The sequence below is a fragment of the Nothobranchius furzeri genome, chromosome 6 (genome assembly GCF_043380555.1).
Source record: "Nothobranchius furzeri strain GRZ-AD chromosome 6, NfurGRZ-RIMD1, whole genome shotgun sequence".
Classification (NCBI taxonomy): domain Eukaryota; kingdom Metazoa; phylum Chordata; class Actinopteri; order Cyprinodontiformes; family Nothobranchiidae; genus Nothobranchius; species Nothobranchius furzeri.
This window is the reverse complement of record NC_091746.1, coordinates 73,448,764-73,476,118: the sequence shown is the minus strand read 5'-3', so window position 1 is coordinate 73,476,118 and position 27,355 is coordinate 73,448,764. Positions and strand designations below refer to the sequence as shown.

The window sequence follows — 27,355 nt, the reverse complement described above, 5'->3', positions numbered from 1 at the left end:
TATTTTTAGCTTTTTCTGACTTTTGCTTTCTGTGGTGTTTTGTGCTCCGTGGTCTCCAGGTGCTGCAGGACCCGTCTCTGGCGCCCCTCTTGGACACCTGGGGGGGTGAATCCACCGTGGAGCTGATGGAGGAGATCTTTTCCAACAGCAGACTGACTGATGAACCACAGAAGCATCCAGATGAAAGGTAGCGAGGCTCATGATCACGTTTACGCTGTTACTGAAGCGTAAATCAGCTGAAACGCTCCTGTAGGAGAGGACTGAAGAGAGGCGGAGCCATTTCTGCTGAAGATGAGACGTGAAACTCGAGACGACTTTCCTGTAAACCATCGCTTATCATTCCTGCTGTTTGCTGACGGAGGCCGTCTCTTATCTGCTGCTGGCAGAGGGAAGCAGGAACGTCTCTGTTCTCCGTGTTCACAGAGAGAACAGCAGCTAGTCTGGAGCGTCTCTGAGATAAACACCAAGATCCAGAGGAAGCTGGTTCCTGATGTTTATCTTCTGGAGTCAGGTTCTCTTGTTGTTTGGCTCCGAAGGTAAAACTGGAGACAAACATTCATATTAAAGTAAATCCACAGGTTTAAAGTTCTAAATTATCCATATGTGACTTGTTAGATGGCTTTATGAACAGCTTCTGTTCAGAGAAATAGTTTAGGACCGATGGGCTAACGGCTAGCCCAAATGTCAAAGTCCAAAGTCCCATTAGTAGCCACACACAGGTGTGTGTGTGAAATTTGTTCTCCGCATTTGACCCATCCCCTGGGGGAGCGGTGAGCTGCAGACACGGCCGCACTCGGGAACCATGTGATGGTCCAACCCCCCCCCCAATCAAACCCTTTAACTCATTCGCTGCCAGCGTTTCTCACCGCTTTTACTGTTTTTTTAAGAGTGACAGAACGTTGCACGCTAGGATGATGTCAACGCCAAAACAACCAAAACAAAGCGGAGACTCACCTCTTACATCAGGAAGAATCCGTACGTTTCGAGCGTTATCCGTTCTTTCATAATCCGTTGTTGAATTGTGATCGACAGAAGCTTTTCCGGTTCGCGCCTCACTTTTTTTTACAGCCGCGGCCCAAAACGATCTCCTAACACATGGATGTTCTGCTTCCTGATCACGTGACGTGTGACGTACGTGGATGAAGATCGGCTTTAGAGCCGAGATGTTTGTTCTCGCGGTGCGGGGGCTCGTCCGACGCCCACACAGTAAAAACATGCAAATGACGACTTTAGTCATCAATGGCAGTGAATGAGTCAAGAACGGGACGCTCACAACGACTGGATGAAGCTTTTTTTTGGGGTTTTACGTTTTAGAGTCGATTAAAACTATTTTCTTTTTTCTTATTAAAACATTTAATTTGGTGGCTGCCATCAGCATGTGAAGAACACCTCACACTGCACCTTTTACAGATTTTTGTACAAATCTTTACAGTATTTAGATGGAATCTTGTGATTATTTATGAGAGGGTGTAATTCGAGTCTCGCTGAATTACAAGAAGAAGAAGAAGAAAAGGTCATTTTATCAGTTTATCTCTCGCCAAATAGAATATTTACTAAGCAATCATGGTGTAACCATGGACACATTGCTTGGTGTGTGTGTGTGTGTGTGTGTGTGTGTGTGCGCGTGCGTGCGTGCGTGTGTGTGTGTGTGCGTGCGTGTGTGTGTCTGCTCTGTCTTCTCCATCCCCAGTGAGTCGTGGAGGATGGCTGCTTATACTGAGTCAGGATTCTCTGGAGGTTTCTTCCTGTTAAAAGGGAGATTTCCTCTCCACTGTCGCTGCATGCTTGCTTAGTATGAGGATTGCTGTAAAGTCACTGACACTAGTCAGTGACTTGATGCAATTTGCTGGGTTCCTTATATAGGAAACACTATTTCTGATTGGCTTAATGACCTGACCTGTATTGTAATGTTTACTGTGTGAAGATCCTTGAGACGACTCTTGTCGTGATTTGGCGCTTTATAAATAAAATTGCATTGAATTGAATTGAATTGAATTTCTGTAGCGCCTCTCAAGATAAAAATCACGAGGCGCTTCACAAAAACAAAAAATGTAAAAATATAAAAAAGTATTTAGAAAATGTTTAAAAATATATTTAAAATGAGCAAAAATAGACAATTGTGATTAAAAAAATATTAAGAAAGAGAGAGAGTGAACAGGAAAGAGGGAAACCAGTGGATCCTGAGGAAGGTGGAATAGGTGGGGAGAGCAGAATAAAGAGAGAGAGGTGAAGAAGGTCATACAAAAGCCAGCTTGAACAAGTGAGTCTTCAGCTGCTTTTTAAAGGAGACCACTGAGTCCACTGATCTCAGGCTCAGGGGGAGAGAGGTCCAGAGTCTGGGGGCCACAGCAGCAGATGATCTGTCACCTTTGACCTTTAGCCTGGTGCTTCACAACCAGTAGGCTTTGATTACTGGACCTCAGGGACCTGCTGGGGGTGTAGGGACTAAGACGATCACCAATGTAAGATGGTGCTTGTCCATGTAAGGCCCTATAGACCAGAACCAGGATCTTGAAATGAACCCTGAAGTTTGCAACCATTTATGACTTTGATCTTGGCTCTGCTCAGACTAGCTGTTAGCGTATCAGGCCTGAAGGATGTAAACTGAACAGAGACCAGTTAGGTGGTAATTATTTATAACTTTGAGACAGAAACACACTTCAAAACGACCGAAAACTCACTTCAACTGAAATAATTATGTGTTAAACCGGTTTAATTAGGCCATTTAGCTTCCTGTAAGGAGGCGTTGAGGGAGTTGACTGAAAGCTGGAGCGGTGATGTCACATGGAGGTTTAGGAGGTGCTCGTCTTGGCTGACAGTGGTGGAGACGTCAGGGAGGACGGGAGGGACCAGAAGAACCTGATTCCTGTTTCTCAACAGCAGAATATGAACAAAGTGTCCAGAAACAGATTGTTTTGTTATTTAAAGGTGCGTGCGTGTGTGCATGTGTGTGTGAGAGTGTGTGTGTGTGCTTGCGTGTGTGTGCGTGCGCGCGTGTGTGTGTGTGTGTGTGTGTGTGTGCGTGCGTGTGTGTGGCCTTCAGTGCCGTTTGATCTGTGGGGATTGTAATTCACACTCGGATCTGTGCAGAAAATCACTTTTTTTACAGACAAACTGAGATTTTTAAAATAAGAAAACCATCTGAAGTCAAATTTACATTTAAATTACATTAATTTAAAAACTAATTTTCAGACATAAAATTAAATTAATTTGCATCAAGTTTACCTGCAGCAACAGGTCACGTGTTCAGCACGGATATCTAGAAACAGCTGTTACCTGCAGCCCAACAGGTGCTTTATTGTTAAACACTGACACCTAGCGGCCAACTCCTGTAACCTTTATTTAAAATACATTTCAAGCTCATTTTGTTACGATTTTCTGAGACCCTGACCTTTTTTGTTTTGGGTGTGAAAATTCCTCTAGCTGTTCTAGATTAATTAATTTAAATTAATTAATCTAGAATCTAATTTAAATATTTAGCAGATTAAAATCAAAATCTTAAATCTATTTCTTAAAATAAATAGTTTTACATTTTTAAATTGAAACCCATAAATAATAAAAACAGTTCTAAGTTGATCAGAACGAAATATCACAGTGGAAAAGCTGATTTAATCATTTTGTTCCTTCTGAAGGATTCAGGGTGAGAGCTTCAGTCACGCTCAGAGTTCAGCCCCAGACCAGAGGAAGGAGACGAATCTGGATGAAGAAGAAACAGATCTCAGTGTCAAGAAGGTGACGTCACTTAAACCTGGAGTGAAACAACTCTTTAAACGATAATATTAACTCTACAATTGTTAAAAATAAATACAAAAGTGGATTCTGGTTTCTGTGAGCTGGTCTGCAGGGCTAAATGTTGCCTTTTACCTCCTGGCCACCAGGTGGAGCTGTGTGAGGCTCTGAGGAGCAGCCTGGTGGTGCTCCAGGAGGAGAAACAGGTGCTGAGTGAGGAGCTGAGACATCACCAGGCTCTTGGCTCCAGCATCGCGGCACTGGTCCAGGATCAGCTCAAACCCAACGAGAAGGAGAAGTACAGCGTGTTCATCGGTACAACACCTGCCGTCCACAGATGATGTTACCTGGTGAAGGTGTTCCTGAGGTCATCTGTTTGTTTCTGTCTGCAGGAGACCTGGAGAGGATCGTGAACTTGCTGCTGTCGCTCTGCAACCGCCTGTCGAGGATCGACAGGTCCCTACTCCGTCTGCAGAGAGACGAGCTGGGGACGGAGGACGCGGCTGAGGAGAAGGTGATGCGAAACTCACCTGAATCACACCTGGAGAACCAGGAAAATGCTCCAGGCCCCAGAAATAAAAGAAAATAGGAGGAAAACTCAGTCTTCCAATTATAGATGTTTGAGAATCACCGTGTGTGTGTGTGTGTGTGTGTGTGGGGGGGGGGGGGGTCCCTGAGTCTGAGAGTCCTGCCGCTCAGACGTCAGCTACGCCTTCCACAAACGAAATCACCTGACGACATCCCACACTGGTTCTGTCAGGGAGCCTTTAGGTGTCAGGAGGAATCTGGATGAGGTTCTTACCGCCTACCACTAGATGGAGCCAGTGGGCCGCAGTTTAAGATTGATCTGAGCTGTCACGTGTCAACACAGCTGTGGCTGATCCTTGAGTTAGGAACTATTGAGACCTTTTCACATGTTAGAAGAAAGTCTGGCTGCGTGGAGAGGGCCAGGTCCTGGAGGTGTTGCCCAAATGAACAGCACATCGATACATTTAAGGCCTAGTCCACACATAGCCGGGTTTTTTAAAACGAATATCCGCCCCTCCAAAAACTTGCATCCACACCACCTCGTTTTAAAACAAAACTCTGTCCACACGTACCCGGATAAATACGTTGTTGAGGACATGCCAGACCTGTAGGCGGCAGTACTTCCCCCGTTCTTAACCTCGTCCTTCGTCTGTGGTCTTCCGCAAGGAGCAGTAATTCCGCTTGCAAAAACAAACAAGCAAAAAGCGCTTGGACAATTGATAAAACGAGCGCAGCTCTGAGGGCATCCATGCTGTCGGCTAGTGTAAACACAGGTCGCACACGTGATGTCAGCAGTTTTTTTTTCGTGGAAAGTGACGTTGCGGACCTTAAAACTCCGGTTGTGTCCGTCCACACGCAGACACCCAAAACGGAGAAAACGCAGATCTTCACTCTGGCCGGAGTTTTTAAAAAGATCCGTTTTCGTATGAAAAAAACTCTGTTTTCGTGTGGATGACAGGCCAAAACGTAGAAAAATATCCACGTTTTGGCAGATCCCCGGCTATGTGTGGACAGGGCCTAAGATTCGGCTTTAATAAAAACCTCTTTTATCCTCCTCTTCAGGACTCACTTCTCCACAAACGTTCTCTTCTGCTTCGCCAAACCGAAGACGCCCGGGAGCTGAAGGAGAACTTGGACCGGCGGCAGCGAGTGGTTCAAACTATTCTGTCCGGCTACCTCACCAAACCACAACTCCAAAACTACCGACGCTTTGTCAGCACAAAACCCTCCCTCCTGATTGGCCAGCGGCACCTGGATGGCCTCATACTGCAGGGGGAGGAGCAGCTAACCCGACTGGTCAAGAGCCTTCCAGCAGAGCTGGCAGAGGCTCGCGGTTGGTCGACGGTGGGTCTGCTCTCAAACTCCGCCTCCTGGTCCTCTTTGGGTCTGTCTTCTATGATTCCAGGCCCCGCCCACTCTATGCGGCCCACCACCGTGACATCACTGTAGCGCTTTGCTCCTGAAAAACTCAGTGAAGGAGGTGTAGATGAAGGAAGATCAAAACTAAACGACTTTTCAGAACCACAAAGTGTTCCTGTTGGAGGATTTTCAGAAGAGACGTGTTATGTCAACAAGAAACTCATTTTTTCATTCAGCGTGCGACCCAAACGCCTCTGTGGTGCTTTCAGACACCTCCGGGAAGTCCTTACTTGGTAGGATCAGAAGAAAGATGCGTGAGCCCAAAGATAAAGGATGTCATCATCTGCAAACGCTCGCACTTCTTCGCCGAAGATTCCCGGCTGAAACGAACCCTGGCTCTGCTCTCGCACATGTACGGCTGTCAGCTTACGGGAGAACACTAACACCAACAGTTAAAGGACTTTGTTTTATTTCACTCCATAGATGTAAACGTGCATTAATCCTGACCGGCTTGGAGGGAACGGTAACCAGCAGCTCATAGCTTGTGCAGTCCCACACCGGTTCACTTCCTGCCATCTAAAAGTTCACATCCTATAAACCTTTCCTCGGATCTCAAAGTGCTTCACGATACAAGTTTTATCACAAATATCAGAACATCTGAAGGGTTTGGTCCATTTTATCACATAAATTAAAATGAAGGGTTAAAAAAACAATTTACTCCCCAAAGATATTTAACCCTGAGCAGAGGCAGATCTCCACCTCTAGATTATCAGGTTTCATTCAGTTCATAAGATGATTTAAATATCAAAGTTCTGCAGTTTTCATCCAGCAAAGAATATCCGTCTCACAAAATTAACTTCTCCTTATTTAATCTGTGCCTGACTGTTCAATAAAAGCACTTTGACAGCTCCATCTGGCTCGCTTCTGTTTCTTTTAGGAAAGTCGTGTTTGAGCTTTGTGGGATTCACAAGTTCAGTCCAATTCAAGTTTATTTATAAAGCGCCAAATCACGACGAGTCGTCTCGAGGATCTTCACGTAGTCAACATCCCAACGCAGGTCAGGTCATTAAGCCAATCAGCAACAAGTTTCCTATGTAAGGAACCCAGCAGGTTGCATCGAGTCACTGACTAGTGTCAGTGACTATACAGCAATCCTCATACTAAGCAAGCATGCAGCGACAGTAGAGAGGAAAACTCCCTTTTAACAGGAAGAAACCTCCAGAGAATCCTGGCTCAGTATAAGCAGCCATCCTCCATGACTCACTGGGGATGGAGAAGACAGAGCAGACACACACACACACACACACTCATTGCTCTTTTTAAATATATTTTTAAACATTTTCTGAATGCTTTTTTTATATTTTTACATTTTTTGTTTTTGTGAAGCGCCTCGTGATTTTCATCTTGAGAGGTGCTATAGAAATGATATTTTCTTCTTCACGCGCGCAAATATTCTATTTGGTGAAAGATAAACTTTATTGTATTTATCCTAGTGAATCTATAATTAAACGGGTAAACTAGTAGTAGCACATCCAACGTCAAAGAGAGTAAAAAGTTATTATCAGGAGAGGGAGAATGTTTAAGTGGTTAGCAGCAGTGTGCTAGTCGATGGCCCCCTCCATGAGGCCACCACAGCTCAGCAGAACATCATTGTAGCTTCTTCTGGGGAGAAAAACACTTAGAGAGAAAATAAAGTTAACAGCTGAAATAGCAGGAAATAATACAGTTAAAGAGCAGACTGTAGAAGAAAGTAGTAGAGTGTGGAAAGTGGTCAGTGTGTCCTCCAGCAGTCTAAGCCTATAGCAGCATAACTACAGAGATAACTCTGGATAATCTATCCTATTTAGATGGAGGCAGGGCAAGGAGAACCCTTTATTTTTCTCCCCAGAAGAAGCTACAACGATGTTCTGCTGAGCTGTGGTGGCCTCATGGAGGGGGCCATCGTCTAGCACACTGCTGCTAACCACTAAAACATTCTCCCTCTCCTGATAATAACTTTTTGATTCCTTGATGTTGGATGTGCTACTACTAGTTTACCCGTTTAATTATAGATCCACTAGGATAAATAAAATAAAGTTTATCTCTCATCAAATACAATATTTACTAAGAAATCACAATGTAACCATAGAAACACTACTTTGTGTGTGTGTGTGTGTGTGTGTGTGTGTGTGTTCACAATGTAACCATAGAAACACTACTGTGTGTGTGTGTGTGTGTGTGTGTGTGTGTGTGTGTGTGTGTGTGTGTGTGTGTGTGTGTGTGTGTGTTCTCCATCCCCAGTGAGTCATGGTGGCTGCTGAGCCAGGATCTTCTGGAGGTTTCTACGAGGATTGCTGTAAAGGCTCTAGTCACTAGTCAGTGACTCGATGCGACCTGCTGGGTTCCTCATATAGAAACTTTTTACTGATTGGCTTAATGACCTGACCTGTATTGGAATATTTACTGTGTGAAGGTCCTCGAGACTCTTGTCGTGATTTTATAAATAAACTTGAATTGAATTGAACATCCGGGTTAGCTGCTGGAATGCAGGTGCGTGTGGGTTAAGTACCTGCGGTGGGCGGGGCTTATTGTCGTCTGACAGAAACTGCTGTCCGACCTTTGAGACGCAGCCAGCAGACGGAACCATGGCCACAGATTTCACCCAGGACTCGGTTCTGTTGTTCCTCCGGAGCAGCGGAGGTTCGGTGAGAAACGCCGACCTGCTGCTCCACTTCAGGCCGTTCCTGCAGGACCCCGCGAACCGGGACCGGAACCGAGAGCTCTTTAAAAAGTTCGTTAACGCCTTAGCCATCGTCAAGCAGGTGGACGGGGTGTCTCACGTGTTCCTCAGGAAGAAGTTCAGAGGACCCGGAGCTGGACCGGACCCTCCGGAGCCCTCCGTGGTGAACCCCGCCCTGCCGAGCGAAACCGGGAGGGAAACGGTCCTACCGGCGGCTGGGCTCAAGGTGACGACGACCAACCCGACGGAGACGACACAGAAACTCGTAAACACCAGTCTGGAACCAGGAATTAGACCGGTCCCTGTAAGGAGTCAGGTCGCAGGTCTGTCCCAGCCTCCTGGTCCTGCTCAGAGCGTCGAGGTGGGACCGCAGAGATCTGATCCTGGACCCCGTCCTGGTCCCAGACTCCAGGATCCAGAACCCCACAGAGGACGAGGTCCTCCTCATCAGGAGCACCTTCAGCAGGGACCTCCTCCCAGGGTCCCCCCTCCTCAGCGGTTGCCTCCTTTTCTCCAGGCAGCTCCTCTTCATCAGGGACCTCCTCTTCATCAAGTTCCTCCTCTTCATCAAGTTCCTCCTCTTCATCAGGCATCTTCTTCCCACCAGGATCAGGAGCCTCTTCTTCATCCTCAGCAGGTTCCTGCTCGCCGTCGCTTCAGATACAGGCCGAGCTACAAATCGGCTGTTTCTCAGGATGGTGATGATGAAGAGGACGAGGAGGAGGTGGAGGAGGTCCCGGTAAAACGCAGTGCACCAGGAGGACAGTGGACCCTCTCCGATGGTTCCATTTCTCCGTCGTCACTCAACACCACAGAGTTGCCTTCATCTCCCTCCTCTTCTAGGAGACCACAGATTTGCATCCAGGAGGACCCGACCCCTCTAGGTCCCTCAGAGGTCAGCTCAGAACCTGAAGCTGATTCTGTTCCTGTGGAGGTGAGGTCCATCCCAGACCCAGAACCAGCGTTCTCCATACAGGGATCCAACCAGAACCAGAAGCTGCTGTCCAGCAGCATCTACTCGCTTTCCTCTAATGATCAGTTCTACAGCACCGCCTGGCCACCGACCAGAACCTCAGGGAGGAACAGCATCTCCGAGGGGCTCTCGACCCAAACAGGTAACACTTCACCAGAACCTCACCTGAGTCCGTTCTTGTAGAAGAGAAACCGGACGTGAATCAGAAATCAGAGATGCACCGGTTCTGGTTTGGCGGGCCGATACTGATTAACGATTTCCACACAGCTTTACCCGCCGATCCCGATTAATCAGGAACTGACGCTGATAGAATATTTTATTATTTAATCTTATCTTTAAAAGTTCTCAATCTGTACGTAAACACTTCTACGGCAAACAGCAATGTTGCGTTTAGGAACTTGGAGAAAATCAGATATCTGAGTTCCAGATGACTCGATCAGCATTACGACCCGTCATGTCAAACACACAGGTCCAATCTCGAAAATAACGATCTTACGCACTTTCTCAGCGCTCAGGAGCGTGTTGTGTATCACACGTAGTTAATACCTCATGAATTATCGCAATTTCTGTTCATCTGAGTTATTTGAATTTCCGTGTTTTTCAACAAGGCCGGTGTCGGTGCCGGATCGGCTCGGGGTCCTTCGACTGCCGATGACGTCACATGACTGTAAACCTACTCGGCTTTCACACACACGTTTAGGAAAGACATCAGCAGTTTAGTTAATAAATTCTTGTTTGTTAACAAAAATGTTTTCTTTATAATTGTAATTTGTTAATAAAACACCATAATATCTTTGTTTAGTAAAGAATGTGAAACTGCATAAAACCAACATCGGACTGACAAACAAACAGTTCTTATATGTGAAGCCACATCTGTTAGTATTCATGTGGAGTTCGTCTGTATATTTCCTTAGTTGTTATCTAAATACATTCTTTGACTCTAAATGTCGCTTGGTGTCTTTCAAGAAAGTTCTTATATTTTATTTTGCCCCGTTTCATCAACATCAAGAGCTTCTGAGGGTCACCGTTTATCATTTGCTTATATTTTACATTTCCTTTAGAAATTCAAACACATTTTCTCCAATAAGTGTTGATTTTTGGACTACAGGACTACAACCGCTAAGACTACGACCGCAAGTTTGTTCTGACCAATCAGAATCATAACATGATAATTCCGTAAGCTTCATGTTCAGCCAATCAACTACTCTGACGTCATCGGCAGTCGAAGGACCCCGAGCCGATCCTGTACCGACACCGGTTAGCTGCGGCAGCCATCTTGGACTGAGTTCCTTGATAAACGGTGATCGGCCAAACTGAAACTCAGAAATGAGAAGGTTTAATTTGGTCCACGATGCTGTTTTTTCTACCATTCCTGATCGGAATGTTGTAGCAGACAATAGTCCGTCCGGTTCCCATTCTGCACCAGTAACATTCCACCCACCATTCAGCATCCGACGGTCTCGATTTCACGGCTAGAAGCACGTGAGATACTTCTCCCGTCGTGCAGTTTATGGCGTTTGTGGCCCAGTAGACTTCATACCAAAACAACCCGTCGGTGTGATGAAACGTTTGTGTTACAAACAGGCTCATTTGTCTGTTTTGTTGCATGTAAAATTGACCCAAATTTGGTTCCATAGAACATGCTCTTTGTTGTTTTATTTTGAAAAGTTCCCTCGCTTTCCTGAAGCAGAGGGCCTCCTGCTGTTGCTGCTGGTCGTTGTTAGAAACAAACAAGCCACAAAAACCAGCCATGACACAAGATGGTGTCCATGATTGTGTTAAAATGTACTTCTGTGTGTGTGTGTGTGGGGGGGGGGGTCTAGGCTGAGTACATATTACTAAGTGGTCTGGCTGGGTGTGACACCAGAAGTTTCTGGTTTGTGAGGTGGGACACAGCCTGGGTCAAACAAAAGCTTTTATCAGATGGAAGAAAACTGCTCCAACTACAGGGGGGAGGGGGGGGGGGGCACTCATGCTCTGGCAGCCAGGAGCCCGAGGACGGGACACCCTCCAGGGCTCCCAGGGGATTGTCGCAAGCCACTGAGGGACGCCACAGCCAGGAGCCTTTAGCCCAGCACACCACCTCCACCCCTGAAGCAGGCCAGCCAGGAGCAGGGCCACCTCGGCTCCCCAGTGCCCACACCAAGGAGCCACCAAGCCAACCCAGCAGCCAACCTCCCCCCAGCTGTGCAAGCCCACAACAGCATCCAGAAACCTTTCGGATGATGAGGACCGGATGATGAATGAAGCAGAGCCCCCTGGTCACAACCCTGGGGGAGACCAAATGGAGGAGAACCCCGTGCAATCCTGGTGTGCTCCCCAGTGCTGCAGCAGATACTCAACATCGCCACGCCCTCAACTTGCTGTAACGACATGAAGTTATTCCAAATAACAGCAAGGAGAGTGTGGTCACCATGAGAGGGAAGTGGGGGTGGTGTGTGTGTGTGTGTGTGTGTGTTTCTTTTATTACATCAGCGTTTGCTGTGATATTATTAACAACAATAATAAATAAAAGTGTCTACATGTGGATTTATTTAAACGTACACGAATGCCAGGATCCTGTAGGTGGAGCAGTTTTCTTACATCTGATAAAAGCTTTTGTTTGACTCGATGAATCACGAGATGCTCCTGCATTAACTCGGCCAATTAAAATCTTCACAGACCGCTTTTAACTACTAACGAAAACACAGAACATTGTGGTAAGTTAATGGAGTTAAATCAGACGTTAACTACAATAGGAGTTCCACAAGGCTCCATCCTAGGTCCATTACTGTTTTGTCTACACACCAATGACTTACCCAACAGTTGTAAAAGGGTCCAGTGCCAAATGTCTGCTGCCGTTATCCATGTAACCTCAACAGGCTGCAAAGTTACTGGAGGAACAGGTGGGAGTGTCTCGCTGGTTCCAGAATAACCCTTTGACCCTAAACCCCAGCAAAACCATCTCCATGTGTTGTACATCAAACTAGGGCTGCACAATATATCGTAAATATATTGTTATCGCAATATCAGCATGCACAATATGCATATCGCAAAGAACAGGTAAATATCGCAATGATGCATTCTGTCAATCAAATGAAAGCATGATGTTTTTTAACACATCAGAGCTCTTCACCCATTTGGCCAACTGGGTGGGTTCTCTTAGGTTAGACGCCCGCCCCCGAGGCGGACATCACTTCATTTTGACGGTTAGCAAACACCCGAGTTAGCTTCGTTAGCTCTTTCTGCTGATTCTGCTTTTCCCGGGATCCACTGATCACCTTTTCTTGTTCACTTTCTGTTTCCCGTTCCTCACAATTTAATTCTTTGTTTTTGATTATTTTTGTTCCTGAGTTAAGTTTTTATTTATCGCAAGTAATATCGTCATTGCAATATTAGTCACTGTTATCGAATATCGCAGGTTTTCCTAATATCGTGCAGCCCTAGATCAAACGCTAAATTTCTGACGTCACTGTCTTCACGACCAGAAGGAAATCCAACAAGTACCGATTTTAAATGTCTGGGTGTTGTTTTGGATTTGCACCTTACATTTGAGTCCCACAACAGAAAAGTGTCCAGAACCTTTAGGGCCAACCTCGACTGCTTCCATACTTACCTGTAGCTGTACCTGCATGCTATGCCTTTGTCTCACCTACTTGCCGTGTAACTGTTGGAGCCAAGCAACCCGGTCTGCTTTAAGACCAAGCCCTAAACGTCCTGGAGCAAAAACCAGTGAAGCGTCACCGCTGTAAAACACGGGAGAAGTACAATCTCCTGAGTTTTTATGACTTTACAGACTTCTCTGTTATAAAACGGACATTCTCATGTCTACGTGGTCTTTGTCTGGTGAGCAGACGGATCGTAAAAGCCAGCAGCACAGGAGCTCCAGCCGGAGGAGCAGCCAACGGTTATAAATGCTGCTAACGATTGTCTCCGAAGGTCCAAGTTTACGATCAGCCTGTGGCCGAAAACCCCGGCGAGGGTTACGTGCTACATTCTGTCCTTGTACAATCAAACTAGGGCTGCACGATACTAGGAAAACCTGCGATGTTCCATAATCAATCAATCAATCAAATTTTATTTGTATAGCACCTTCTACAACATTATCCGAAGCCCAAGGTGCTGAACAACATCATTAAAAGAAAAACATTCCCAATACATGGGCATAAAAGCAGGATAAAAATATAAAATCATAAAATATCAAGCATACAGCATTACAGATAAGAGATATTGGAATAAGACCAATCGATAAAAAAAAATAATGTCGGACAAAATAAAATCAAGCATCCGGTTTAAAAAGAAGAATAGTTAAAACCATAAAGTTAGGGCAATTCAAATGACCCTAGCGCTGAAACGCAATCAGATAAAAATTTGTCTTTAAACGCGTCTTAAAGACTTGAAGGGATGGTGCCTGCCTAATGCTCAGTGGCAATTCGTTCCACAGAGTTGGAGCCAAAATAGAAAAAGCACGACTACCCCTCGATCGAAATTTTGACCGGGGAACCACCAGAAGTTCCTGCTCGGCTGAGCGAAGAGACCGAGATGTAGCATACCTGTTCAAAAGAGCAGTAATGTACGAGGGGGCACTGCCCTGGAGGGCCTTATAAACGAGAGTTAAGATTTTAAACTGAGCTCGATATTTTACCGGGAGCCAGTGCAGATCAGCCAGCACTGGGGTAATGTGCTCTCGACACCTAGTACCTGTCAGGAATCTAGCCACTGAGTTCTGCACAAACTGGAGCCGTGCAACCGTGCACTGGGCCAGACCAGCATACAGAGCGTTGCAGTAGTCCAGCCGAGACAGGACGAAGGCATGCAACACAGACTCCTGATGAGCTCTGGACAGCAGAGGCCTGATCCTGGATAGTCTTTTCAGGTTAAAGAAACGACCTCACCACTGTATTTACATGAGCTAACAATGATTAATATTGCGATGACGATATTACTTGCGATAAATAAAAACTTAACTCAGGAACAAAAATAATCAAAAACAAAGAAATAAAAAAAATCGTAAAAAAGACAACAGCAAATGATGTGAGGAACGGGAAAAAGAAAATGAACAAGAAAAGGTGATCAGTGGATCCCGGGAAAAGCAGAATCAGCAGAAAGAGCTAACGAAGCTAACTCGGGTGTTTGCTAACCATCAAAATTAGGTGCCGTCCGCCTCGGGGGCGGGCGTCTGACCCATGAGAACCCACCCGATTGGCCAAATGAGTGAAGAGCTCTGTTTGATGTGTTAAAAAATATCATGCTTTCATTTGATTGACAGAATGCATCATTGCGATGTTTATCTGTTCTTTGCGATATGCATATTGTGCATGCTGATACTGCGATAACGATATATTTACGATATGTTGAGCAGCCGTGACTTAAACCTAACTAAACTAAGGAGGGCATGTCGCCATGGAGACTCCTGTTCTCTAAGCGTTTCTTATTGTTTTGACAGCCAGGACCAATCTCCGTCAGGAGGAGCCTCTTCTTCGCAGTGACTTTCCTCTTCATCTGAAGCTTCCTCTGAAACAGGAACCTCCTCCTAGTCAGGAGCCTTCTTCTCTCAGACAGCCTCCTCTTCATCAGGAACCTCCTCTTCCTCCTCCTCAGCAGGATCCTGCTGGTCGTTGCTCCAGATCAAGGCCAACCTACAAATCGGCGCTCTCTCAGGATGATGGTGGTGGTGATGAAGAGGAGGAGGAGGTCCCAGGAGGACAGTGGACTCAGAGTGTCCCCCTTTTTGTCACAGATAGGTCCATTTCTCCATCCTTCACCAGCATCGGGTCACCTTCATCTCCCTCCTCTTCCTCAGGAAGACCAGTTCCACAGATTTGCATCCAGCAGGACCCGACCCCTCTAGGTCCCTCAGAGGTCAGCTCAGAACCTGATTCTGTTCCTGTGGAGGTGAGGTCCATCCCAGACCCAGAACCAGCGTTCTCCATACAGGGATCCAACCAGAACCAGAAGCTGCCGTCCAGCAGCATCTACTCGCTTTCCTCTAATGATCAGTTCTACAGCACCGCCTGGCCTCCGACCAGAACCTCAGGGAGGTCCTGCAGCTCTGAGGGGCTCTCGACCCGAACAGGTAACTCTTCACCAGAACCTCACCTGAAAATAGTTTTCTACCCCTATTTCCTGCATGAGCCGCCAACTGGGAACAGACTGGGAAATGCTCGGATTGGAAATACCAGTCAGATCGATGTCACACTGTTGATTAGCATGGCTGTTGTTTGTTTAGCATCCGGGAGAGAGCAGAGCGCTTCTCGGCCAGTAGAAGCTAACCATTAGCATTAGCAACTCCACCACAAAGCAGAACTCCTCCAGGCGTGTGTTATTTGTGGAGATAAAACGTCAACAGTTAGTGGTAGAGTCGTGTTGCTGTCAGCCAATCAGGGGAGAGATGTCTAAATATCAGGAAATCCATTTTAAAATTAAATTTCATGGATGATGTTAACTGTAATCTCTGACTTCCTGTGACAGACGCGTCTGCTGGTGTGGAGAAAATCCAGGAAGCTCTGCAGAGGTCTAAAAGATCGGAAAACGAACGTTCAGCTCTTCGCAGAACCATCGTGCCGTGGCATCGCTCCACGGGGGATCTGTTCGACGACCAGCAGAAGACGGGTCGGTTGTCACCGCTGTATCACTCTACTGACTGTCTCCATGACGACCAGCCTTATCCACCTGAAGCGCCGTGGCGCCACTCCACAGGTAGGATCCGGACCCACACTCGTTCTGATCTTAAAGTTCCGTTAGTCACCATCACACACCGGTGTGTGACGTGTCCTCCGCTCTCAGCCCGCCCCCTGGGGGAGCGGTGAGCTGCAGACACGGCCGCGCTCGGGAACCGTTTTGTGGTTTAACCCCCCCAGTCCAACCCCTTAATGCTGGGTGTCAAACGGGTAGGCTTTGGGTCTTTGACCCGATCGTGGATTTGAACCCACAACCTCCCAGCCTCAGTGAGGACACGTACCTCTAGTCCACTGAGCTGGTCGGCTCAAGTAACGAGCACAATCCTCTTACTGAGCAGGGGACGAGTTGTACTTCATGTCTGATTTGTGGACTTGTCCTACAGGTGATCTGCTCGATGACCCAGAGGGGGCGGAGTCGAGCGACGGCTCCGTCTCCTCCTCCCCTCAGGTCCAGCTGCACTCGGCGGTGGTCCGGCGACTCAGCACTCGGCTCATGGGCCGGATGTGTCGCAGCCTCAGTACCGACCTGGACCAGATCCTCCAGGACGAAGGCGTCGGCGGAGGGAACGATGCAGCCCGGCTGAACCGCCTCCACCGGATCTCCTCCTCTCTCAGCCTCTCCTTAAACCGGTCGGCATCCTCCCTCTCATCTCAACCCACTTCCAACTTCTACAGCTCGTCTGTCCAGATGGGCGGGGAGGACAGAAGACATGTGAGGAGGAGTCTCACCTCCATCTCCTCTCATCACGAAGAGGCGAGTCTGAAGCGCCTCGTTAAACCAGAAATGCTGAGCCACCGTCTGGCAGCCCAGAGGGCCCAGAACCCACTTCATACTTAGCACGATTCTGGTTCTGAGGACCGATACCGAATTTCACCAGATTCCCTTTAAAAGGCTGCAAATAACTTATTAAACTTTCCATTTCTGATTAGCTTAGATGGGTTGTTGCTATAGCGATTTGGTGCTCAGCGACGGGTAGTTCAATGACCGTTAAAAACGCGGGAGTTTTAATACTGCTTGGCAAAGGTGCATTCATGGACAGGATCAGGCTCAAAGGTGTGAAATTTGAAGCCTTGATGTAACGTTCCAGAAGTACAAAGTTCATGTTTTTGTTTTTTAGCCCGGTTTTCATAATAAGTGAGATTTTTGGCTGCAATAAAAATCAGGTTTATGATGTTGAACAGAACAACTTAGCAGGTTTTGCTAAACTGGCAGATTTGAGCCCACTATCTCATTGGGCTAGAGCTCATCTCTGTAAAGTAACACTGATCACTGTTGCTGCCATCAGTCGCAGGTCCCTCTGGATGCCAGGGAGCACGCCTGGATGGTGAAGGCAGCGGCGGGGGCCTGGACGGACATCTACTCCCTCTTCAGAGAGGACAAGGACCTCCTTAACAAACCGGACTTCATCTCCGGCTTCACCGTGCTGCACTGGATCGCCAAACACGGGGACCACCGGGTCCTCAACACCCTGTGGTGAGCTGCTGCTGCTGCTGGTGACGGTGAAGGCTTTCTGTAGAACGGGACGGTCGGGTTTGGGCGGCGCTCTCAGACCGGTTTCACTTCGAGTCTAAACAGTTTCAGTCGGAGGTGCCAGAATCTGCAGGTTGCTTCATTTTCAGCCGGATTAGACATTTGATCCTCCTGCATGTGGAACACGCGTGCTCACCCCCGCCTCCCCAGAGTAATAACCTCTTTACCCACTTCCTGTTTCTCTGCTTCCAGGTACGGAGTGGAAAAGGTCGGCATGAACTTCAACATAAACGCCAAGTCGAGGGCTGGTCAGACGCCCCTCCACGTCGCCGCCATCCACGGACACAAAAACGTCATCCGGTTACTCGTTTCCTCGTTCAAAGCTAACGTGACGCTCAGGGACACGGCAGGCAAGAAGCCCTGGCAGTATCTGAGCAACAGTTCGCCTGACATGCTGGAGCTGCTGAAAGCGCCGCGGCGGTATGGCGGCACCACAGAAGACTCGAGCTGGTCAGCGCCGCCGCCCCCGCCGCCGCAGCAGCGTCGCCGTCTCCAGCATCACTTCTCCTCAGCCTCCTCGGGTCTGAAGCAGAGCACAAAGGTCAAAAGGTCTACCTCCATCGCAGCGTTCCTCAAAAACAAGGCGCTGACGCATTTTTAGGAGCATCATTCCGATTCAGGATTCATCCGTTCATCAAACTCTGGAGCCCTTTTCACAGGAATCTGCCTTTTCTATTGGGCTGGACTCGGGTCTCCTCTTTGATGCATCTCAAAAATCACTTCCTGTTTACAAAGAGTCCTTTAAGTGTTCATTATCCTGATGACTTATGTCATCATCCAACCAGGATGGAAAGTCAGGAAAACACCAGTCACTGGTCACTTCTTAACATTTGTTCATGTTTGTTAGTTTATGGGTTAATTTATGTGAATTACTGCTTATTATTGACTTAAAGCTTTAACGTTCCGACGTTCTTTTAGATTTCACCAAAATAACTAATTTTCATTGAAACATAAATTTTTTCTGATGAGTTTCTCAAACGTTTTTTCTACTTATTAACTACGAACTGATCTAATAGACCTAATGAAAAGCTAATGATTGTAAATGATTTATCAAATTAAAGATAATAACCACAAAATAACATAACCACTTAAATAATATTAAATACTTTGTTATATATAACTAAGTTTTAATATTTAAATATTCTTTATTGCAGTAGACCCTCACATTAAAAGTCTACCTAATAGAATAAACGTCTTGATTATTTTATTTCTAACGTAGTGACTCGGTCAGCCAGACCCGTGTCTAAAAGTTTTGTTCTATAAAAAAATACTTTTTAAAGAAGGAACTCATCTGAATTAGCAGCTAATTTTACTGATTATCTGAATTCGAATCCAGTTCTTTATTAACTCACTGAGATTTTTTTAATGCAATAAATTAATATTTCAGAGCGTTTTTTGGGTAAAACTTATAAATCTTATTTTAGTCATGAAACAGCTTCCTGAGCAGCCTCGGTGCAGGAAAACGGCGTTTGCAGGACTAGTTTGAATAAAGCAGCTTCCAGGGTCCAAATCCGGCCGGGTTCCATTTCTGTTTCTGCTGAACTCATCTTGTTATGTCAGATTAAATAAGAAATAAATGCAGGAGATTTAAAACCCCAGCAACCTACTGGGGTTTTATTCAGACTAGCCGTTAGCTCATCAGTCCTGTGAACTCAAATTCTCTGGACTGAGGCTGTTCAGGTTGTTGCTAAGAGACGACTTGTTTCAGAAAAGGTCAAACGTCTAAATGTCTGATTAGCATCTGACGGAGGAACAGGAAGCTGAACGCCAGTAGAGCGTACACGGCAGGTTTACTGGGATTGGTGCTGCAACACACCTGTATAGTATTTTAATACCAAAAGTTTAGCTTATCGTACTGTTTCAAGTTTTGTTTTTTCTGACTTTAATAAACTGTTTGAGTGGATCTGTTTGGAGAATAGTTTTTTTTTAAATAAAACTCCTGAGGAAACGGGAGGTAGGGCTGGGCGATCTGGCCTCAACTCTATATTGTGATATAATCTGAAGCACGTGCGGTAACGATATATACTGCGATATATTTTTTCCTCTGTTTATAAATGTCAACATGACGTGCTTTTAAACATCCTCATGTGGCAAATGCCACTTGAGGCATATGGGCCTCCTCCTCCGCCCACTCCATGCTTGCAGTCACGGCCATTCTGTTGTCCCAGTATCAGCATCTTAGTGACGTCATGTGTTATCGCGGTATTGCGATATAGCCAAAAACTCTTATCATTACCCAATTTTATATCGTTTCTACCTTATATCGTTTCTATTGCCCACCCCTAACGGGAGGCAATAGAGGTGAGACGCACTGATTGGCTCATTAAAGCTGCACCTGTTGGGGGCGGAGTCTATCTGGCAGCAGGTGAACATTCAGTGAGGATGCAGGAGTTCTGGCCGCGTGAGACCCGACCGAGGACTGGAGCAGAGGTCTCAGACAGATGGTGTGTTTGTTGCTTTCTGGTCACGCTGATGAAAACTTGACCTTTGATCCGTTACACGTTTTATATAAAGTGGGGACGGCAGTAGCTCTGGAGGTAGTCATCCGGTCATCAGGAGGTTGCAGGTTCGATCCTGGTTCCGATCAGAGAATGCTGCTGTATCCTTGGGCAAGACACTTAACCCGCCTTGCCTGCTGGTGGTGGGACCGGTGGTGCCTGTGATCAGCAGGCCTCTCCTCCATCAGCGCGCCTCAGGGCAGCTGTGGCCACATCGTAGCTGACTGTGTTGTAAAGAGCCTTGGGGGGTTGTAGAACCTGAGAGGGCACTATACAAATACAGACCACCTATAATACACACACAACCAAACCCCTGCATGGTTTCAGTTGTGTCGTCTAGGCTTGGGCGGTATTCACATTTTAATACCATCTGGAACCCCCCAAGGTGCTTTACAACACAATTAGTCATTCACCCATTCACACACTGGTGGGGATGAGCTACCGTGTAGCCACAGCTGCCCTGGGGCTCACTGACAGAGGCGAGGCTGCCGAGCTCTGGCGCCACCGGTCCCTCCGACCACCACCAGCAGGCAAGGTGGGTAAAGTGTCTTGCTCAAGGACACAACAGCGACAGACTAAGCGGGGCTCGAACCTGCAACCTTCCGATTACGGGGCGAGCTCTTAACTCCTGTGCCACCGTCGCCCACGAAACCGAATAAAACAACAGCACACAGAACAAGACCTTTTTAAAAACGCAGTTTACAAAAAGATTTTTGGCCTAAAACACCAGCAGGTTTGCTTTTTCCGGCTTCGACCTCCGACTGCTGAAAACCGCTCCGATGGGCTTGTGGCACCGACATGCGGGTTCTCTGGTGCTAGTCGTGACATCTGGGGAAGGCTGGCAGCGTGTTGTCGTTTAATACCAGGCTCCAGACCTACGGCTCGCTCCTCTGCGTCTTTGGTCATCTTTTGTTCGCACAAGTGACCTCATCAGTGTTTACCGGCTCTCTCCAAGTTCGCTTCAAACCAGCAGAATAACCCCAACGCCGGTCAGCTGATGCGTGAGCCATCCTCCGCGCTGTCACACGGTGACATCACGTTCATAAACCTTATGGTAAGTCTTCAAAAGTTGGACAAAACATTTAAAAGTATTTGAAGCAAAACTGAAAATTCAACGCTTCTGATTTTATTTATGTTTTATTGGAACTGGCACGTTGCCATTTTGAAATCCCGGCTGTTTACGGCAGAACCGCCCAAGCCTAGTCCAGTCCTGTAAACACTATTTCTCTGAACAGAGGCTGTTCAGGAAGCTGCACTTTTACACAAAAACACAGAATTACATTAACGGTTAAATCTAATTTAGTCTCTAAAGTCTTTAGATGAAAAAAACGTTTTTAAAAGATGTTTTCTTCATTGAGGTTCCTGAGATGATAAATAATTTAACTGTAAATTTGAATTCTAAAGCTGACCACTCCCACTTACCTGGTTAAACTTATCCTGCTGCTGAAGCCGTGTTCATGTGGAGGTCCTGCTGAGGTCACATGACCACGAGCATGTTTAACACGTCCAGGCTGGTTGACAAACACGGTTAACCCAGATGTGTTCCTTCATGTTGGAGTGGCTGAGCCAGTTTTCTACCTGCAAACCAAACATTTACTCACCTCCACGGTTTCCACCGGAGCGCTTTGATGAACGTCTGAGGAGGCTTTGCTGCAGCAAACTCAGCTCCCTCACTCTGAAATAGACCCGTGTGAACTCCCTCTGATCAGATAAAGTCGGTTTCATGAGACCGTGCATTTAGATACATGAACTCCATTTTTTACAAGACAAAAACTGAGTTTTAACAAAAGGTTTGGGTCCTGGAAACGCTTCGAGTTGAAAAACCAGAACCACACGTGGGAGGAATTCCTGATTAAAATGGTTCCCTTGATTATGTCTCTGCAGCAAAATCTGGTGAGCTCTGGAAAAGAACGTGTGTGTGTGTGTGTGTGTGTATGTTCGGTAGGGCTAACTATTGTCTGCAGCTCTGTGAATTACCTCAGTTTGGAGAAATGGATGCAGTCTGAGTGAGACTTTGATTACTTTAATGTGAGAACAGTTGAAGTGCTTCATGCAGATACTGTTATATAAATCTGATGCGCTTGTTTCAGGAACTAGAAATGAGCCGCATCAGAGCTGGGCGTCAGACGACAGGGTCTGCATGGCGTCTTATTTCCTGATACTTGGACATCTCTCCTCTGATTGGCTAACAGCAACACGACCATTTGCGCTGCAACGTTGATGTTTTATCTCCACAAATAACAAGCCTGGAGGAGTTCTGCTGTGTGGCGGAGTTGCTAATGCTAACGGTTAGCTTCTATTAGCTGAGACGTTCTCCGCTGTTTCCTGGAGGCTAAACCAACTGACTTCCCCGTTGTGAGTCAGGATGGGTGAGTCCATGAATGTTAGTGACAGGGTGACGTAGATCTGTCAGGATTTTCTATCCTAGAGTTTCACCGTCTGTTTTCTGTCAGAAGCTAATGCAGTAGATAGGTGTAGGAGACTATTTTCATGTTCAGCCTGCATGTTGAAGTCAAGAGTGACTGATTCATCAGAAATTATTGTTTGAATGCTGGCATTGTCCTGAGAAAACCGTAAGTTGGATTGAAATGAGACACACGCTGGCTTGCAGCTAACGGAGATACCTTCGTTTTGAGCTATAAATCATGAATGTACTCCAAGCATTGTGGTCGTACGGTTTATTTGTTAGAAAATATTTAAATTAAAAAAATGTTTCTCACCACTCTAATCTGAAGATTCCACTCACACTTTTAAATTTCACATTTTCTGGAAACGACTCTTTCCAACACCCAGACCGTTTGGAGTACCCAAACCGAATTTTTGTCAGCTTTTCAGAATGAGTTTCATTTTATCTGTAAGTGTTACGGTTCTTTCTCTACAAGCCTCAGAAGGAGGAGACCCTGATTCTGTCTCATTGAAACCCATGTTTTTTAAATTTATTTAGGTTGCCACAGAAATGGGGTCCATACCCGCACTCCCTGACTTGTCCACCCCCCAAGGTCCTATGTGCATGTTTGTGTGATGATGTGAGGGAGCAGGAGGAGAGAAATGTGCGGGGATGGGGAGGAATGGCTGGTTGGGCTTAGCCCTCCAGGGAGCCAGCTCCCTTACTGGCTCCAATAGGCACCTCTGTTGTCAAATTGCCACCCAGGGCATGGAGACCCCAGCCCATCCTGCCAGGGCCCAAAGCAGCAGCATTACAGAGCCTCACTGAGTCCGAGGGCAGCAACCCAGCCCCACCCCAGCAGAATATCTACTCCCATCCCTGCATTTGCACAACTTCCAGAATATATAAGACATGGGACATCCAGGTAAGGTTGGGTCCTCCCCCTCCCCTGTGATGGGACAGCAGAGGAGCCAAGGTCTACCTGAGGCCCCTGAACCCGGGTCAGGCACTGCTGCCTGTTCCTGCCTTCTCCCCGGCAGCATACTTGTCAGGACCCGACCCTCAAGGCCCCGCCCAGATCCCCACACGGGGCCGGCCACCCCCACACCCCGAGTCCCCAGGCCCCCACCTAGACCCGCCCGGGGCAATGCAGCTGCTGGGCAGTGACCCATGGCCACCGCCATGACCTCCAAGGGGCCCCACTCACAACCGCCAGTAGTCCACCCCCCGAGGCAACCCAAGCACCTCCAGAGGGGGGCAACGGCCCCCCCAGTCCCAGAACCCCCCCCCCCCCCCCCCCCCCCGTGAACCCACCTCCAGGGAACATCCGGATACTCCAAACTCAGACCCTCCACCCCCCCACCCACATCATCCCGCAGGACAACATCAACGGTCCCCCACCCTCGCTATGTGATGGAACCGATCAAAGGAGCCCAGAGATTGATCTGAAGTGGAGGCAGAGGCTATATCAAGTGTAATATGATCTAACAAAAGATTTCTATACTGGTTAATGCAGAGTTTTTCTCTATTTTTCCAATTCAAGAGGATAGTTTTCTTAGCGATGCATATGGCAGTCAGAACCACGTGAACCACAGATGTTTCAATCGGGACATCGTCCAGGTTTCCCAGTAAACAAAGAGAGGGGGAAGTTGGGATGACATTTCAGAGACTTTGACAGATCCTCACATACTCTACCCCAAAATTCCTGGACAGGTGGGCAGGACCACAGTGCATGAATGTAATTGTCAGGAATGTTGTTTGTGCAGTGTGTACAGGTGTCAGACGACACAAACCCCATCTTGAACATCCGATGACCTGTATAGTGTACTCTGTGTAGAATTTTGTACTGAATTAATTGTAAATTGGGGTGTCTGATCATTTTAAAAGTTTTTAAACAAGTTTGGGACCAGAAGTCCTGGTCAAAGCTAACTGATAGATCCACCTCCCATTTTTCAATAGGGATTACTATTCTATCGTCTATTTTGGACAGTGTCTTATATACTTTAGACAGTAGTTTGGGGGGTTTGCGATTATAATAGTCTAATACCCTTGGTGGTGTTTGTAATTCTATTTTATTGAGCTTAAATTTTTGTTTGACTACAGATTTAATTTGGTGGTATTCTAAAAAGCTATTCTTATCTATTCCAAATTGGGAGACTATTTGATTAAATGGGATGAAGTCCAATCCTTCATATATGTGTTCCAGATATAGGATTCCTTTATTTTTCCAGTCCGGAAGGTTCATCATTTTGTTGTTTTGCAAAATGTCAGGATTATTTCAGATAGGTGTGCGTCTGCATGGTACTAGTGAAGACTCTGTCATTTTAAGACACTCCCACCATGCTGTCAGAGAGGTGCTGATACTAATACTTTTGAAGCTTTCATGTTTTCTTATGCTTGGGCTAATAAATGGTAAGTCTGAAAGCTCTATCGTATTGCAAAGTGTCTGTTCTATATCTAACCAGGACTCGTCTAATGGGTTATCTTGCAACTATCTTGGTATATATTGCAGCCTATTGGCTAAGAAATAATAATAAAAGTTGGGTAAATCCAGTCCTCCTCTGTCTTTGGTCTTCTGAAGTGTTTTTAAGCTAATTCGTGGAGGTTTATCCTGCCAAAGGAATTTGGTAATTGAGGAGTCCAGAGATTTAAACCAGTCAGCTGGTGGTTTGTTTGGGATCATTGAAAATAAGTAATTTATTCTGGGTAAGACCATCATTTTAATTGTAGCAACTCTCCCCATGAGTGATATTGGTAAGGATTTCCATCTTGCAAGATCGTCTTCCACTTTCCTTAAAAGTGGGATGTAGTTTAGTTTGGTAAGATCTGCTAACTTGGGAGAGATATTAATTCCCAGGTATGTGATATTCCCTGACTCCAATTGTGTATTAAGCAAATTGACAAATGAGAAATTAATTGGTAGAACTGTGGATTTTAACCAGTTTATAGAGTAATCTGAAACTCTGGAAAAAGAGTTTATCAGTTCTATTGCTTGGGAGAGAGAGGATTGAGAATTCTGGAGAAAGAGTAAAACATCATCTGCATAAAGACTGATCTTATGTTCTATTTTCTTACACTTTATCCCTTTAATACCTGTTGTTTGCCTAATTGCTGCCACTAGTGGTTCGATAAAGATAGCAAACAGTGAGGGGGAGAGTGGGCATCCCAGCCTGGTCCCCCTCTGAAGACAGAAGCTAGCTGACATTTGGTCGTTCGTCCTGACACGTGCTGTTGGTGAACTGTATAATGTTTGTAGCCAGTTTATGAAGAAGTTCCCAAAAACCAAATTTATGTAAAGTTGCAAATAAGAACTTCCAGTTAACTCTATCAAAAGCTTTTTCTGCATCTAAAGATAATATACTAGTTTCTATGTTTCTACTGTAAGAGAAATCTATCAAATTAAGTAATCTGCGTGAATTTGTGGATGATTGTCTACCCTTAATGAAACCAGTTTGGTCAGGGTGTATTATGAAGGGGGTTACCTTCTCTAATCTTTTGGCCAGGGCTTTACAAATTATTTTGAGATCAACATTAATAAGAGAAATTGGGCGATAGCTGGTAGGAAATGCCGGGTCTTTGCCTGGTTTTAACAAGAGACTAATATTGGCTGAATTCATGTTTGGCTGTAATCTGCCGCTCGCTTCGATTTCCCATACCATTCTGAAAAATGTTGGAGCCAGAATGATCCAGAATTCTTTGTAGAACTCTGCTGGAAACCCGTCTGGACCTGGAGCTTTCCTATTAGTCATGGATTTAAGGGCTTCCTGGAGCTCCGCTGATGTTAGTGGCGAGTCCAGGACTGTAACTTGGCTGTCTGATAATTTAGGAAGTGTTATCCTGTCAAGGAACTCACTGATCTCATTATCTGATGGGTTTATCTGTGGTGAGTACAACGTTTGGTAAAAGTCTCTGAAGGTGTTGTTTATTCTTTCAGGGTCATAAACTATATTCCCGGTTGAGTCTTTAACAGCAGATATGGTAGTTTTCTCTTTATTTATTTTTAACTGGCTAGCTAAAAATTTACCTGTTTTATTACTATGTTCAAAGTTTTCTATTCGTAGTCTTTGTGCTAAAAATTGTGTCTTTTTGTCAATAATTCCATGAAGTTCTAATTTAGCTTTACGTAATTTGCTCATTGACTCTTCTTCTGTGGATGCCTCTAAAGACTTGATGATCTCCTCTAACTCCTGAATACGTTTGTTTTCTGTTTTTTTCTTATGTGATGAGAAACCCGCGTTAAAGGAACAGATTTTCTCCTCCGATCGGCTTCAGACAGCTAAAATGTTCTCGTCATCGCTTCTACAAAAATTCATGGTAGGCACATAAAAATTCAGGTGTGAATGTTGTGGCAGGAAGTTGGATAAAAGAACACAAGCTTTAAGTAAAAGCATGGAGGTCAAACTAATTAACAGTTTATTAGGGTTTAGCTGTACATTTCTAATATCTATTAATGCTATGGAAAACATACGGAGACTTTGGGTTGTGGGAACTTATCACGCATGTTTAGTTCTTAACCCTTTGGTGCATAATGGTCACTACAGTGGACAGGTACTCAAAATTGTTATTTATTTATTTTTGCTATGAAGCACAGCTGTTGAAGACTTTATTGCATTTGAGCCCCTCCATTTGGACTTCAGTAAGTCAAGTCGACATATTTCATGTTCAGAATGCACGCTGTCCACCGAGGTGGACATGTAATAAATTATTTGTAAATTACCAAAATGCTACAAAAAATATTTGTTGAAATTTGTTTCATTCACACCTAAAAATAAATAAAAAAATTGTTTAAAAAAATCATGGTTGAAGATTTCATAATTCGTGCATCAGAGGGTTAGAGAAGTGTTTCAGAAACAAACACCATTGGAAACATATGTGACCTTTAGTCTGGATATTCTCCACAGATGTGTCTTAATGATGAAAACAGACTCTGGTTGTAGTCTTTATTGTGGTGGAGGATGTGGAGCCGTCGCCAG

General features: G+C 45.8%; 2 protein-coding genes across 12 annotated transcripts in view; both read left to right on the top strand.

Moving 5' to 3' along the window:
• shroom3 (shroom family member 3) overlaps positions 1-6,526 on the top strand; it is an 85,641-nt gene extending 79,115 nt beyond the window's left edge. For all 11 annotated transcript variants that reach the window (XM_015943453.3, XM_015943452.3, XM_015943454.3 and 8 more), the window contains 5 exons: positions 60-187; positions 3,633-3,732; positions 3,879-4,044; positions 4,122-4,243; positions 5,320-6,526. In XM_015943453.3, the coding sequence (XP_015798939.3) occupies positions 60-187; positions 3,633-3,732; positions 3,879-4,044; positions 4,122-4,243; positions 5,320-5,706 (903 nt within the window). In that variant the 3' untranslated portion in view covers positions 5,707-6,526. The remainder of the gene's footprint in view (positions 1-59; positions 188-3,632; positions 3,733-3,878; positions 4,045-4,121; positions 4,244-5,319) is intronic.
• Positions 6,527-8,168: 1,642 nt separating this feature from the next.
• LOC107375098 (ankyrin repeat domain-containing protein SOWAHB) lies at positions 8,169-19,401 on the top strand. The gene is made up of 6 exons (XM_015943458.3): positions 8,169-9,450; positions 14,734-15,363; positions 15,759-15,986; positions 16,351-16,721; positions 17,254-17,441; positions 17,691-19,401. Exons 1-6 carry the CDS (start codon positions 8,241-8,243, stop codon positions 18,097-18,099), a joined length of 3,036 nt encoding a protein of 1,011 aa, XP_015798944.3. The 5' UTR covers positions 8,169-8,240; the 3' UTR covers positions 18,100-19,401.
• The last annotated feature ends 7,954 nt before the right edge of the window (positions 19,402-27,355 follow it).